Source organism: Hemitrygon akajei, chromosome 22, assembly GCF_048418815.1.
Source record: "Hemitrygon akajei chromosome 22, sHemAka1.3, whole genome shotgun sequence".
NCBI lineage: Eukaryota > Metazoa > Chordata > Chondrichthyes > Myliobatiformes > Dasyatidae > Hemitrygon > Hemitrygon akajei.
In genome coordinates, this window is record NC_133145.1 from 46,429,325 (window position 1) to 46,446,392 (window position 17,068).

Sequence of the window (17,068 nt, forward strand, 5' to 3'; positions counted from 1 at the left end):
TGAATTCTATCATGTTGTGATTGCTGTCTCCAAAGGGTTCCTTTATGTTAAGCTCCCTAATCAAATCTTGTTCTCCACACAACACCTAATTCAGAGTTGTTGTCCCCTTTGTGGGCTCAACCATAAGCTGCTCTAAAAAGCCATTTCACAGGCATTCTACGAATACCCTCTCTTGGGATCCAGTTCCAATCTGATATTCCCCATCTACCTGCATATTGAAATCCCCCATGACTATTGTAACATTGTCCTTTTTATTTTTAATTTTATTTGTAATTTAGATCCCACATCCTGGCTGCTGTTCAGAAGCCTGTATATAACTCCCATCAGAATCTTTTTATCCTTGCAATTTCCTAACTCTAGCCATAGATTCTACATCTTCTGATCACATGTCACCTCTTTCTAAGGATTAGATTTTATTCTTTACCAACAGAGCCAACCCTACCTGGCTGTCATTTTGATGCAATGTTTATTCTTGGATATTAAGCTTCCAGCTATGATCTTCTTTCAGCCACGACTCAGTGATGCCCACAATGTCATACCTGCCAATCTCTAACTGTGCTACAAGATCATCTACCTTATTCTGTATATTGTGTACATTCAAATATGACACCTTCAGTCCTGTATTATCATCCCTTTTGACTTTTGCCCCCATGTTACACTCATCCCCACTGACTGCAACTTTGCTCTATCATCTGCCTGTCCTACCTGATGGTCTCACTGCACACTGCATCAACTTGTATACCAACTGCCCCATCCTCAGCCCTGTCACTTCAATTCCCATCCCCAGCTCTATCAAACCTGCGCACAAGGATATTGTTCCCCCTTGGGTTTAGCTGTAACAGGTCCTTTTTGTACAGATCATGTATTCCCCAGAAGAGATCCCATATAGCACCATGGTCCTGAAAAACGTTGTCTCATTTTTAGTGTGTACTGTACCATCAGTTATGGTCGAAATGACAATAAAAAGTGACGACTTGTTGACTTGACTTGAAGATCCAGAAATTTGAAACCCTGCCCCCTTCACCATTTCCTCAGTCACTCATTCATCTGTAGTATCATCCTAATCCTGCCCTGAGTAGCACATGATACTGAGAGTAATCCAGAGGTTACTGCCTTGGAAGTCCTGTTCTTCAGTCTCTTCCCTAACTCCCAATACTCGCTCCACAGGACCTCTTCCCCCTTCCTTTCTTATGTCATTGGTGCCGATGTGCACCATAGCCTCTGGCTGCTCACCCTCCCTCTTGAAAATCTTCTGCAGTTGTTCTGAGACATACTGGACCTTAGCGCCTGGGGGTGAAACACCATCCTAGCGTCTCTTTCATGGCCACAGAATCTCCTCTCCATTTCCGCCTAACTATTGAGTCTCTTATCACTACCACTCTGCCTTACTTGACACTTTCCTGCTAAGCCTCAGAACCGCCCACTAACCTGGCTGCTGCTGCTGCTGTGTCCTAATAGGTGATCCTCCACCTACCCCCCACCCCCCACCAACACAGCTGTATCCAAATGGGTATACTTGTTGCTGAAAGGAATGGCCACAGGGGAACTCTGCACTGACTGCTTACTCCCCTTATTTCTGGTGCTCTTCCATCTACTAAATGAAGTCTGCACTCTGGGTGCGACCATCTCAGTGAACATCTCATCTATGAGGTTTTCAGCCTCCCGTATGGTCCTGAGTAATCCAGCTCCAGTTACTTGACCTTGACTGTCAGGAGCTGAAATTGGATGCACTTCCAGTAGACGTAGTCAACAGGGAGACCATCAGGTACCTGCAGTCCCACATCTTGCAGAAGGGGCATTACACTGCTTTAACTACTCCAGCTCAAGTACCTGTTCTTGCCCAAGCCTGTTGAGCCAAAGCCTGGCCACTCTAACACTGTCTACTCCAACAGTGGCCACTCCGCTTACACCTTGCTTCTTTTTATTGGCACCTTCCAGATGCTGAAGAGATCATTATGATTGCAGCCCACCGGTGAGTTGTGAAAGGCCCCAAAGTCTTTTTAAACCTCATGTTGCCTCACCAATAAACAACTGCTTCAAGCTTTACTCTCCAATACTTCAGTGTTGTACGTTTGTACATTATTTCATTGTGGAGCACTGAGACAGGAAATCTATTCCATCATATCTGCTCCTTAACAAATTTCTAGTAGAAATACTCCAAGTCAGCAATTTTGATGACTTAGCATTTCTTCATTAGCCCAGATAATTTGGACAAGATGATGCAGATCAGAGATACAGTTGCAAGAAAATGTTTGTGAACCATTTGCAATTACCTGGTTGTCTGCATTAATTACTCATAAAATGTCTGATCTTCATCTAAAAAGTTCAAAGTAAACTTTATTATTAGAGTGCATACATGTCATCACATGTAACTCCAAGGTTCTTATTCTGCAGGCATACTTAGCAAATGTATGGAACAGTAACTGTAAATAATGAACAACAAACTGTGCAAATGTAAATATAAATAAATACCGAGCATGAAATAACAGGATAAGAGTCCTTAAATGAGTGTAGCTATTGCCTTTTGCTCAAGAGCCTGGTGGTTCAGGGATAGCAGCTGCTCTTGAACCTGCTGGTGCATCCTGAGGCATCGTATCTTCTACTTGATGGCAGCAGTGAGAAAAGAGCATAGCCTGGGTGGTGTGGATCTTTCATGATGGATGCTGCTTTTCTACAGCAATATTTCATGTAGATATGCTCAATGGTTGGGAGGGTTTTACCCATGTACTGGGCATAATGATGGACAAACACAATCTTCCTAAACTAATAATAACACAAACAATTCTACTGCTTCAGGTCAATACTGAGTATACCATTTAAACAATCACAGTTTGGGTTCAAAAAAGTATGTGTACCTCTGCAGTAATAATGCCTTCTACAAAAGCTGTTTGGTATCGGGTGTTCGAATCAATGAATGCTAAATGAGGTGCAAAAGAACCCAAGGGTAACAGCAAAAGACCTGCAGAAATCTCTAGAACTTTCTAAAGTCTCTGTTCATGTGTCCTCTGTAAGAAAGATACTGAACAAGGATGGTGTTCATAGAAGGACACCACACACGAAAGAAACCACTGCTCTCCCAAAAAAACATTGCTGCACGTCTCGAATTTGCAAAAGACCACCTGGATGTTCCACAATGCTTCTGGGACAATGTTCTGTGGACAGATGAGACAGACATTGAACTTTTTGGCAGAAATGCACACTGCTACATTTGGAGGAAAAAGGGCACTGCACACTAACACCAAAACATTAACCCAGCTGTGAAGCATGGTGGAAGGAGAAGCATGGTTTGGGACTGCTATGCTGCCTCAGGGCCTAGACACCTTGCAAGCGTTGAGGGAACAAGTAATTCAAAATTGTATCAAGACATTTTACAGGAGAATGTCAGGGTCGCAGTCCATCACCTGAAGCTTAATAGAAGTTATGATGTGAAACACAAGAGTAAATCAACATCAGGATGGTTTAAAAGGAAAGAAACTTCGTGTTTTTGGAATGGCCAAGTTAGAGTTCAGACCTTAACCCAATTGAGATGCTGTGGCATGACCTGAAGAAGGCTGTTCATGCAAGGTATCCCAGAAATATTGATGAACTGGAACAGTTTTGTATGAAGGGATGGTCTATAATTCCTCCTCGCTGTTGTGCAAGTCTGATTAGCAGCTACAGGAAATATTTGGTGGAAGTAATTGCTGCTAAAGCATGTTCTACCAGTTACTAAATACAAGGGTTCACATACTTTTCCAACCTGGACCATGAATGATTAAACAATGTGTTCAATAAAGACATTTATTTGTGTGTTATTAGTTTAGGCAGAGTGTGTTTGTCTATTATTGTGACTTAGATGAAGATCAGACCACCATTTTATGAGTAATTTATGCAGAAAACTGGGTAATTGCAAAGCATTCACAAATTTTTTTCTTGCACATTATAAATGATTGCACATTTTGTTAACTGGTCAGTTAGCAACAGAGGGGCAGCAGAGTCCCAACCAGACACTATCAGTAGCAGACCAGATCTTGTTCACGTGCAGCTTTATACTCGCAGTCTATGAGTGCTTGGCTGCAGTTTCGCAGATAAGCACCAGTGTTGTGAGGAGGTTAATTTGGCTGCTAGTGAAGTAGGATTAGAGAATTGAGGGGAATAAATTAATCTAAATCACTTTTCTTTTACTCTCTCCCACCTTCTCTCAAGTTGACTTTTATATTAACTTCATTTTACCTTATTTTAATGACTATTGTACATTTCATCCTTTAAAAAAACATGCATTGCTTTCTTTTCCCACAGACCTTTCTAAATTGACCATAGCTAATACAATGGCATCTTTTTTCTTGTACAGCTTGGTTCTTTGGTCCTAAGGTGGGAATTCTAACCACAGAACCTTTAACAGGTTCAATCTGATGCAGGCTCGGCAACTCCGTTCATTTTAATGGAGCGGGAAAGTTCTGAGATATGAATGGTTCAACTCAAATATCATTTCGTTAACCAAACAAGCAAATGTAAATATGTTTGTTAATGGGTGTAATTGTATTTAATTGTTTGGTTAGGTTTTCAAATTTTGATAAAGGTAATTGTTAATGATTTTTTAATGTTCATGGGTTAGATTTGCATAAAAATGTAACAGACTAATTAGTGGTTTGCAAAACTTGGTGGAGTTGTGAATATCGAACTCTTCTAAGGATATAGTAGAATATAAATCATTTTTGGATAAGAGCTGAGAAATGTAGACAGAATTTAATCCAGCCAAGTGTGTGGTGTTACATTTCAAGAGGTCAGAAATTGGGAGGGAAATTATACACTGAATGGAATATGCCACAGCAGGGAATCCTGACTTGTTCTCTTGATATTTTGGAAGAATTATTTTCAGTCCCTTGAAGTAGATGATTGCCACATGTGTATTGTCAGTGAGTAAGGTTGCATTACCCCCAATGTATGAGTGAAAACTTCATTCCAGAATTAATTTCTATACCCTGCAACTGGTAAGTTTGTCTGTGGTTTTGACTGAACGAAAGCACACTTGGTTTCCAGAACTGAACTTCATGATGTCCACAACTTCTGTATAATATTCCACACTTACCTGCATAACTTATGGTATAGTTATGCATGGCTCCCTGCAGAACTGGAATAATACTAGGGAAATAAACTTGGCGGTTGCTGTAACTTGTCATTGCATTCAGTAGATGTTCATGTAGCAATAATCCAAGTATCTTCAAAGAAACAAAAATGGCAAATGGCAAATGATAGAAGTACTTAACGGGTTGGTCACCATCTGCAGAAAGGCTATTTCATGTGCAAATTCTTTATCAGAGTGTTTTCACAGTGAACTCAATGCACCTATTCCCTTAATGGCCACTATCTAATTTCTCATGTGCTTGCAATAATTCCTCATTTGCTTCAGATTTGTAGGATTTAATAATTCTGTGATGTTTGTTTCGTCATGTACAAAATTTTCCAGTGACAGGTGTTTTTTTTCCCATTCACTTTACACAGGAACAAGAAACTCCTCTTTCATCAAAATCAAGTAGTTCTTCGGAAGATGATGAGGAAGATACAGATGATGATGAGGACGAGGAGGAAAGTGATGATCCGACCCAGTCTGCATCCCAGAGCAACGATCGCAGGAAGGATTTGGACTGCATCCCTCCAAAACGGGCACAGACAGAAGTCATCCATAGTAAAGCAGACCTGAAAGACTCGTGCAAAAAGAAACGTACCAGCAAAGTAATTCGCAGTGACCTTCGGAAGAACATAAAAATTAAATCAGGGAAAGCATTAAAAACACCTGGGAATGATACAAGTGGTGATTCTGGAACTGATGAATCATCAAAAGAGAAACTAAGTAAACCAGATGGATCCGTAAGTGAAAATAATTCCAGATCAGAGAAGAATAACATGGGGGAATCTCTGAGCACCACAAGTGGAATATTAAATTCAAGCATCTTCAATTCATCAAAAGCCAGCAATCAAAGGGCAGCCTCACAAACTGCAAATCATGCAGGATTAGGCCAGCATTCTTCCAGCATACTTTCTGCCAGTTCAGTGGCACTAACTAAATCTGCCTGTGAACAGCAGTCTGTAAATACACCAGTGTTAAATCAACAAGGAACGAATGAGAAAAATAAGGTTGGGTTAGTTAAAAATCCCGGAAATACTAAAAGCTCAAATGAATTATGCAAATCTGAATCTGACTCAAAGAGCTTGAATATTCCTGGAACAATGAAGACCAATTCTACTGTTTGTAGTTCAGCTAATCCAGGAACAAATTCGCTGAATCTAAACAGTCAAAGCTCGAGCACCCTAGGTCGGAATTTGCCGACTTCAACTTCTCAGAACACTAACAATTCAGGATTAAACCTTCATGCCTTAAACCTGCAAAGCAGCAATAAGATGGGATTGAATTCCAAGAATGTGCCTAGTCCAGGAGTGAATTCATCAGGTTTGACTTCAAAGAACAACATAAACAATTTGTCATTTGTGATTTCCAGGAACTCAGCTGAATTGAACACTCATGCTGTTTCTAATAAACTACTAAACTCACAGAGTGCCAGTAGCCAGGCAGTGTGTGAGAGCAGTGGGAATGGGGTCGAGAAGGAAAATCAGACAAAAGAAGATAAGGAGGTGGCGGACACTGCGGTCCATCATTCTGATAACCGAATCAGAGACAGTGACAGAAAGGATGTTTCCTTGGAGACGTCCAAACAGGGTGGCAACGTGCCAACAGAACTGAGCACAGGTGAAGAGACAATGAGCTCAGACTCTGAGCATGACTCTTCATTTTCCAGCATGGCTGCAAACCCATCCATTTCAGTCCAAACAAACCAAGACTGGAAACCCACTCGCAGCTTGATCGAGCACGTGTTTGTCACTGATGTGACTGCCAATCTGGTCACGGTGACGGTGAAGGAGAGTCCAACTAGTGTGGGCTTTTTCAATATCCGCCATTATTAGAGTTATTGGGGGGGGAGGAGGAGGGGGAGGAATGAACTCTAGCTATCAAATGGTAGTCTTCCACTAGAAATCAATTCTTTTCATCTCGGGGTTTTGTCAGCTCTTGATTTGTTTTTGATGGCTGTAAGCACAGTTTACAATGACGCCCAAAAACTTCATCAGACAAAATTAGTGCATTAAATAGAAACTGACCCCTTTGATAATACACCTGTTTCTTTTAAATACAGTCAGTAGCTTACTCAGTTTTCTATCTCCACCAGACATTTTTCCTGTATAATCCAACTTGAATTTCTGCAATAGAACATCTTTATTTCAGTGTCTTTTTGTAAAATGAAGGTCAAATGATAAAGAACAAATGAATGGTTTGTATTGATGCCAGAGGACATGAAACCTGGGGAGATAAGTTATGAAGAATGTCCATGACGTAGTGACACATTCTGAGGAGGAAGTCAGCGTGAGAAAGTTTATAAATACAGAAGGAAAGATTAATTGGAAAAACAGTGTCTCTTGTTGCTGAAACAATTCAAGGTTTTGTTTGTTATCAGAAAATGAGAGGAAGTTATAAATCCTCAAGAAAATGTATATGCCTTACTGGCAGTAAAAGGATTGTTGTTGCCTGGGTTGTAGAAAGTCAAAACCCCTGGTTGTTATTTACCCTGCCATCAGTAGAGCAGAGAATAACCCATAGTTGTTTCAGTTTGCATTATTAAAATTGTCTGCAGAATCACAGAATGGGAGGTCAGTTTTTTAGAAAGGTTGTGCACAGCTGAAGCTCCTGTTGAATTTCTGTCCAAACTGAAGTAATATATTGTTCAGTAATTGATGTAGGCAACTAAGCAGAGCATACACAAAGGGTTTAGTTAAAATTCCATACATACTAGTGCTCATGAGCAGGTTGCATATGCTTCATTTTGTTTTAATTCACTACCATTTTAAGGCTCTGTTTAAGACACTCTTGAAGATACTATTTTTTTTAAATCCACCTCCAGTGTATGAAATGGTGACATTTAAGTTGGTTTTATTTGGCAGAATGGTATAGCAAATAATTTAAATAGTGGGATAAAATATCAGCCTTTACATCTTTGGGCAGATATTTAACCATTGTGAATCTTTTCAGTTTTCTCACAATGCTAAATGACTAGATTGTAACAATTTGTATTGCACTCTGCATACACCTCCTTCTTTTCAACCCTAACACTATCCCACACAGTTGTTGTGGATTTGCACAATGGAAAGTTAGTTAAGTAGCCACTACAAAGATGGAGTCAACCACCAAAGTTTGTACCCATGACTCTCATGCTTTGAAATAAATCATCGGGACATGAAGTGATCTTTCAATTATTATAACATGTTGATTATTCATTTAGGTTATGGTTTATCCATATCTCAACTCTTGTCAGTTTACAGTCCTACCTTTACTTGGCAATCTCAGTAATGAAAATTTCAGATGACTTTCTCTGCAGCTTTTTTTGGAGTGGCTACAGCAACAGAGAAGAGAACTACACATTTTTGAATACACAGTATGGAAAAAGAGTTCTCCTTGACTTTATTCCTGAGTGGTTTAACTCTAATTCTTGTACATTCTTGTTTTCAAGTTCACTTATTGTGTATAGACTGTACAAACAAATCAATGTTCCTCTGGACCATGGTGCACCCACAAAACATATCACACAGAGCACACAAAACAAAATATTACCACTAATGAATTAATGAAATATAATTCAAATTGCATGTAGTGCACAGATCAGGTAAACAATAAACATTTCAGTAAATAGGTCACAGTCCTAGTAACAAGACCTTGGTGGCAGCAAGGTATTCATTAGTCTTACAACCTGAGGGAAGAAACTGTTTGTCTGGCAGTCTTAGTCTTGATGCTCCTGTACCTCCTTCCAGACAGTAGTGGGTCAAAGAGATTGTGGGATGGGTGGTAGGGATCTTTAACAATCCTTTGGGCTTTTCATATACAACACTCCCAGTAAATGTCACAAATGGAGGGGAGAAAGAGTCTGGTTAAACACTCGGCAGTTTTTACTATCCTTTTTATGGTCTTGCGGTTCGATGCCTTGCTTTCATACCACACAATGATGCAGCCAGACAGGACACTCTCAGTGCTCCTGTAGAAAGTTGTTAGAAGTGGGACGGAGCCCCGCATGTCTCAATCTCCTCAAAGTGTAGACTCTGCTGTGCCTTCTTGACAAAGGAGGAGGTGTTGGTCTGGGTTAGATCATCCGTTACATGCCTCCCACCAAACCTTTCTACTTTATTAAAACCTGTTAATATTTTGTTGTTTTAACTACCTCAAATTAGATTACCTTTCAGTATTAGATCAAAATTTTCATATGCCCCAACATCATTTTGATGAATCTCTCTTATTGTGCCCACCCACTGAGATGGTATGCCCAAAGCTGAATGCAATATTCCCAGATAGGACCTGACTAATCACCTGCACATCTAAGTCCGATAGTCCATTCCACTTTTTTATTACTGTTAGTACAATTTTTGGAATTAAATAGCTCACTGTCCAGCTAATAATTAAGTGAGTAAGGTACTACTAGATTGTGCATGATTATAAAACCTCAGCTGACCAAAGGGAGAGAACAAAAATAAGAAGGAAGACTAATGTTTCTTTCTATTAAGGTCTTGGATAGCTGTAGACTTGATAGTTAGGCTAACTCTCAGCGTTAGGTTCAGCATTAACTTAATTTTTATACAATTCAAATGTGTATCAAGGAACTACTGTGAAATTGTTTTTGTACTCAAGATTTCTCAAAGAAGCAAAATGTAGGTAAAATAAAAAAAAAGTCATTTCAAGCGGCAATGAAGTCATTATTTCGCACATCCAAAAAGAATGGCACATGTTAAGCTGTCTTCCTCCACAGGATTTGGGTTACAAAAATGCAGTTGTCAATTGACTCTCTGCTTCCAACTTTGTGTTTACTTTTTTGAGAAGAAATGTCCAACTATGGAGTGATTTGAAAGCAAAGGTGAACATTTTAAAATCATGTTTTTCTTTACTGACAAAAGATTCTGCAGATCCCGGAAATGCAGAGTTGCACACACAAAATGTTGGAGGAACTCTGCAGGGCAGGCAGCATCAATGGAGAGAAACTGAGTCAATGGTTCAGGCCAAGACCCTTCATCAAGACTCTATAGATGTTGCCTGACCTGCTGAATTCTTACAGCATTTGTGTGTGTGTTCTATGTAGATAAGTGAGTGCAGAATGACAGACAAAACTGACTTGGAGTGAGATAAAATGAAGGAAACAGAATCTTGGATGAGCTTAAATTATGAAGGAATGAAAATTGGAGGCCATTCAGAAATGAATTGGTATAATCAAGTAGGGGCTTGTTTTGGCAGCGGATGAGCTGAAACGGTTGAATTTGAATAGGACAATGTGTGGACAGTGGAAGTAGAGATCTTGGTGATGTGGCCATGTGATTGAGAGTTCAAGGTCAGTATGGTACCCAAGATGAAAATGTTTGGTTTAATCTCCGAAAGGTGCTTTACAAGAGGGATACAGTCATTGGCAAGGTGGAAGTTAAAACCAGTGACTTTGGACATTGTAATATTTATCTGGAAGAAATTTGTGTTCAACTGTTACTGGATGTCAGACAAGCAGCCTTGACAAGTTGGAGATAGTGGAAGAATTGTGAGGTGATGTTGAGCCACAGCTGGGTGACTTGAGCATAAGAGTGAAATATTCTGTTTTCCTTACTAGATGTAAAGCAAGTATCTGCAGATGTGGAGATGCTCAACAGGTCAGACATAATCTCTAGAGAGTGCAAGAGTTAATGTTCCAGATGAATGATGGTTCATCTAATCAATAGCTGGTAAGTAAATAGGCAGTAGGAGGAGGCCAAGAGTAAAGTATGGGGAGACACCAGAGGTAGTAGAGGGGAGAGGGAAGAGAAGTAATTGCAGGTAATTCTCTATGTATGACTAGAACCAGATAAGCATAGTCTCATCTAGATGAATGACAGGAGTCACACTAGTAGGGATTTGGCATAGTCAGTAAGCACCACAGACAGGAGAGGGAAGAGTTAATTGTTGGAATTAAATGGCATTCAGTTTGAGACTTTAAGAGCAGTTTTGTACTATTGTAGGCTAGGAAGCCTGTCTGAACAGTGGTTCAGAAAAGGATGAGCAATTATAGAAGGTCCTCACCCTGAACATTGCATAGGGTAGAGCACTGACCCATTGCAATGTTAAGGTTGCATGGTTGCTAATTTCCTCTTGCGTCTTGCTTTGTCATAAGTTCTGAATTTCGAATGGTGGGGGATGATTTCAGCAAGATTAATTTGTTATAAAATGATCAAAACATCTCACTCTTGGTTGCTTTAATAACTAAATAAGTATTTCCAGCATAATTTCTGATGCAATGAAACTCCATTTTCATCCGGAAAGCTGAAACAAACCTGAACCCCTCACCCAAGCAAAACTTGGGTAAACACATCTGGGCAATTAAGTGCACGTTTCTGATCTGTTTAAATAATTTGTTTACGAGGTGAGATGGGTTTGTTTTAAATCTTTACCGGCCTATTGCTGTCCTTTATTCCACCTACTACATAACAGTAACTTGACTTTAAGCAATGTACTTTTGATCTGTCTACATGAACTAGTGATTTCACGATCTTCCATCTCGACGGATTTAACTCTCACACATGTAGGTACAGCACCTTTAAGTGGACTAAGGTACACCACTACAGCCAAAAAGAGGAGAGAGAGAAAAGCAGAGGATTCCAAGCCAGGCCAAAACACTGGGGAATGACACTCCCTCTGCACAACATCCTATTAGTAAATGTACAGTTGCTTGAGGACGCGATTGCTATATTGGCAGGAAATGAGGAATTGTGGTGTTCTGTGTTTCACAAAGATGTTGCTCACTCTGATCATACCAAATATGTTGGAGAGATCCATGGGCTTCTTGATACACCAGATGGACCTGACTGCTGAATTGGAGGAGGCAAAAGGTGGGGGCCCGTGTTTCATGATAAACACCATGTTACTCAGATGCAGCAGTCTTGTCAGCTTTTGCTCCCCCATCCTGGAACATCTGATAATTAAGTGCCAGCTGTTCTATTTACCAAGAGAGATTGCCTTCATGATTCTGACCACAATTTACATACTACCAAAAGCAGATGTTAACAAGCACTCCATGTATTGAATGCCATGATTAGCAAACAAGGAACTGCCTGCCCTGACATCTTTCAAATCATAGTCTAGGACTTCAATTAGGTTTGTTTGAAGAAATCTCTTTCCAACCATCACCAATATATCACATGCAGCACTAGAGATCCCAACACACTCAACCACTTACACTACAATTAAGAATTTCTACTTTTCCATGACTAGACTGCATTTTGGGAAATCCGATCACTTAGCTGTCCTCTTCCTACCTGTATACAGGCAGAGGCTAAAGATTAGGGCTCCAGAGGTAAAGACAACTAAGTTATCATGGGATCCTGAGAAGAGGCTATGGGATTGTTTTGAGTCAGTAAACTAGGCTACGTTCAAGATCTCATCAGAGGATCTGAACAAATACTCCACAGTTGCCACAGACTTTATAAAAGTCGTAGATGAGTGTGTCCTCACAAAATCATTCAGAGTCTTTGCTAACCAGAAGTCCGAGCTAAACCTTGAGATCTGCAATCTACCAAGGGCCAAATCAGTGGCATCAACATGTACAAAGTGAAACCAAGCAACATAGGTGACAAGAAGGCTTCAGCTGGGCTAAATGCTTTTTTATGCTCGCTTTGACCATCAAAAAAATGGAGGAGCCTTCACGAACTCTCACAGCCCCCAATGACCCTATGATTTCAGTCTCTGAAGCCAATGTGAGAGCATCCTTCAGGAGGGTGAACCCACATAAATCATCTGGCCCAGATTAGCTGACCAAGTATTAAAGACCTGTGCTGATCAACTGACAGGAGTGTTCATCAATATCTTTAAACTTTTTTTTTGGCTGTCTTATGTACCCACCTGCTTCAAGTAAGCTTCAATTATACTGGTGCCTAAGAAGAACGTGATAACCTGCCTCAATGACTATCGTTCAGTAGCATTTACATCCACTGTGATGAAGTGCTTTGAGAGGTTGGTGACGTAACATATCAACTCCTTCCTGAGAGGCGACTTGAATCCAGTCCAACAGGTCCACAGCAGATGCTATTTCAATGGCTTTTTATTCAGCCTTGGAACATCCGGACAGCAAAGGTGCATACATCAGGATACTCTTCATTGACTACATTCAATAATATTATCCTATCAAATCTCATCAATAAGCTTCAAGACCTTGGTCTCATTACCTCCTGGTGCAACTGTATCCCTAATTTCCTCACTTACAGACCCCAGTCAGTTTGGATCAGCAACAACATCTCCACAATCTCCATCAGCACAGGTACACCACAAGGCTGTGTGCTTAGCCCCCTGCACTACTCGCTTTATACTTATGTCAGTGAGGCTAAGCAGAGATCCAACACCATACTTAAGTTTGCTGATGATGCCACTGTAGTTGACCCAATCAAGGGTGGTGAAGAATCAGCATATAGGAGGGAGACTGAAAATTTGGCTCAGTGGTGCCACAGCAACAAACTCTCTCTCAATGTCATCAAGACCAAGGAGCTGATTATTGACTTCAGGAGGAGGAAACAGGAGGTCCATCAGCCAGTCTTTCATTGGAGAATCAGAGTTGGGGAGGGCCAGCAACTTTAAATTCCCCAGTGTTATCATTTCAGAAGAGGATTTGTCCAGGACCTAGCATGTAAGTGCCATTACGAAGAAAACATGCAACACTCTACTTTAGAAGTTTGCAAAGATTCAGCATGTCATCAAAAACTTTGACAAACTTCTAGAGATGCGTGGTAAAGAATATAATAACTGGTTGCATCACGGCCTGGTCTGGAAACAGCAATGCATTTGTATGGAAAAGCCCACAAAAAGTAGCGAATATGGTGCAGTCTGTTAAGGGGAAAGCCCTCCTCACCATTATGCAATCTAGTCAGATTGCTGTCGCAGGCAAGCAGCATCCATTATCAAGGATCCCCACCACCCAGGCAATGCTTTTTACTTGCTGCTGTATTCAGGAAGAAGGTACAGGAGCCTCAGGACCCACACCACCAGGTTCAGGAACAGTTATTTCTCCTCCATCATCAGGCTCTTGAACCGGAGCAAATAACTTCACTAATCTTCAGTTGTTTCATCACTTAACTGTTGCCACAACTTATGGACTCCTCTTCAAGGACACCTTTGACCTTTGACCACTGAAACTTTAAAAGATATTGCAACCATTGGAGATAAGGGTGGTGAAATTTTAGAGAAGTAGAAACAAACCACAAAGACAACTTCAATGGCCAGTGTCATTTCCTGTGCTTTAGACTGAATAGGAGCTTCCTTTGAGGGAAAAAATGTTGCCAATTTTGTAAATCAATTATAGCTGTGGTCACATGAAACTTCTGCCTTTACTTTGGATTGCCCAAGTTCCCCAGGTTATCAAAAGTTAAAATAAAACCAGTAATGGGGGGGGGGGTTCTGAAGGAAAATATGCCATTAATCTTTGTTAGTCATGGCTATTTTTTCACCAGACTGAGCAGAGGGGTTTGTTAACAATACTTAAGAGTCACCTGTGCTTTGGAGCAAGACGCCAGTGTATGCTCTCATTTTAATGTGCTTCTGGCGAACGGCACTTTAAATCTTGAGTTATAAGTATTCTCACAATGAAACAAGCAGTCTGCAGCTGTGTCAATATTAATTCTGATACTCTGAGCGTTATTTTTATTCTAATATTCCTCCTCCTGTTTTTCATTTTAATCCAATTGATGATGTGTGTGCCTGTGTAAATTGTTCTTGCATTCACCTCATTGTGGTGCAAATCTCTCTCTGTGGTCTTCGACTATAATTTTTGTTCCACTGGGACATTGCTTGATTGACGTTGTACAGGCTTGCTTACTCTGTTTAGCTTTTGTGCAATTTGTGCACTCACTTTGTACAATTGAAAACTGTTTGCTCCTGCATCTGTGCTGAGCGATTTTCTTTACAATGAAAATAAGGCTTCCTACCAGACCCACTTCTCACAACATTTATGATGTTGTAGCCCTTCTTTTGGTCCTGTCCTAGGACCACATAGTTGCATTTATGTTAACATTTATCTGAAGTTCGCATGTATTGTAAAGGTTATGTCCGTAAGTACATTGCAGCGTACTTAAATATTAATTTTTGACTGTTAAGTAGCAAACAGGATACACTCATCCTTTCATTGATGCACAAACTATCTGTGTGTGTAACCCAAAAGTAGGTTGAAGGTCCAGTGCCCAAACAGATCTTTGCGGAATTTACAGTGTTCCCAGCTGCCTTCCCAAACTTCTGCATATGGGCTGCAAACTTACTTCTGTGCACAATTCTTGATGGTATTAAAATGAAATCATTTCAATTTTTTTTCTTAATAAATTGAACATTGATTGTCCTAGGACATAGGTAGCAAATGTTGCATAAATATCTGGCTTTTTTTCTGTTAAAGAGATACTGGCTTGTGTCTGCTCACAGTCTCACTCTGAGCATCATCATACTATTCCATTTTCAATAATTTATTTACATGGAATGTCATTTTCACTCTTTCACAAGCAAATTAAAGGGTGCATTACTGCATTGGCTGGTTATGTTTTTACTTCTATGACTGGCATGCTAATTTTGCATTGTTTTTTTTCTTTCTATTGTATACTTAATCCTTGCTATGATTAACTAGGAGCTTCACACTCTACAGATAATGATCTTGTTACTTACAAAGACTAAGATTTCTTTGCCATCTACGGGGAAAAGCACGTGTTCAATCTGTTCTTCATCTCCAAGGAGTTGTACAGATTTGCACACATGAGACCAGAGGAGCACAAACCAAGTGTGTGTAGTTTATTCCGCAGCTTTTCGTAGCTCTTGTCTCGAACCTTATACAAAGTAGTATTGCACCTGCCGTACCTCTGATGTCTCAAAGTAGAAAATCAGAAACAAAGAGTTAAGGTTTATAAGCAGCACACACAAACTGCTGGAGGATCTCAGCAGGCCAGGCAGCATCCATGTACAGTCGATGTTTTGGCCTCCAGTATTTTGTGTGTGTTGCTCAGTTTTCCAGCATGTGCAGATTTTCTCTAGTTTGTGTAAAGATTTACATTTGTGCAAGGCTATGTACATAATTGTTTTACACTGCTGTGTATTAATTGTCTATTTGAATCACACATAAATCATCTGCACCCCTTAATCACCTCCTTGTTCAGCTGCCAAGTGGGCTTTTCATGTATGTGTTTAAAAGTTCAAAGTAAAATTTATTATCAGAGTACATACACGTCACCACGCACAACCCTGAGATTCTTCTTCTGGCGGGCATACTCAGCAAATCTTCCAAACAGTAACAGTGAACAGGATCAATGAACAACAAGCTGTGCATGAGCAAATATAAATAGATAGCAATAAATAACGAGTATGAAATAAATCGGTTGTGGGAACACCAGAAGTAGAATTAATGTAGTTATCCCCCTTTTGTTCAAGAACCTGATGGTTGAGGGGTAGTAACTGTTCTTGAACCTGGTGGTGTGAGTCCTGAGGCTCTTGTACCTTCTGCCTGATGGCAGCAGCGAGAAAAGAGCATGGCCTGGGTGGTGAGGATCTTTGATGATGGATGCTGTTTTTCTGTAGTAATGTTTCATGTACTGTAGATGTGTTCAATGGTTGGGAGGGGTTTACCCATGATAACCTGGACCAAATCCAACACCTTTTGTGCGATTTTCTGCTCAAAGGCATTGGTGTTCCCATACGAGGCTGTAATGTAGCCAGTCAGCACACTTTCCACCAGACATCAATAGAATGGCATGTGTAGTCATTCTATAAACCGTACATCTGTTGAATTTATATGTGGTGGCATGTCTTAACATCAGTGTCTTAGGTGATAAATGTTTACAGCCTTGCAGACGCAAGTTATAACGGGTTGGGGTACGGAGTTTGTATCAGCTGTGCAATGATATGATGGTATAGTGCGTTCATTTCGAGCATTTTGTTTTAAAATGCACCCTTACATCTGCTGAGGCACCAAAAGCACATTTTCAGCATGAGAAGTATCACCAGGTTCATCTTAATGGGTTTACTTATTTA

General features: G+C 40.3%; 1 protein-coding gene across 2 annotated transcripts in view; it reads left to right on the top strand.

The window, feature by feature from the left end:
- The window catches only part of cbx2 (chromobox homolog 2 (Drosophila Pc class)), a 29,916-nt gene extending 21,651 nt beyond the window's left edge, over positions 1–8,265 (top strand). For both annotated transcript variants that reach the window (XM_073026147.1, XM_073026146.1), the window contains exon 5: positions 5,482–8,265. In XM_073026147.1, coding sequence (XP_072882248.1) covers positions 5,482–6,939 — 1,458 coding nt within the window. In that variant the 3' untranslated portion in view covers positions 6,940–8,265. The remainder of the gene's footprint in view (positions 1–5,481) is intronic.
- Positions 8,266–17,068: the final 8,803 nt, after the last annotated feature.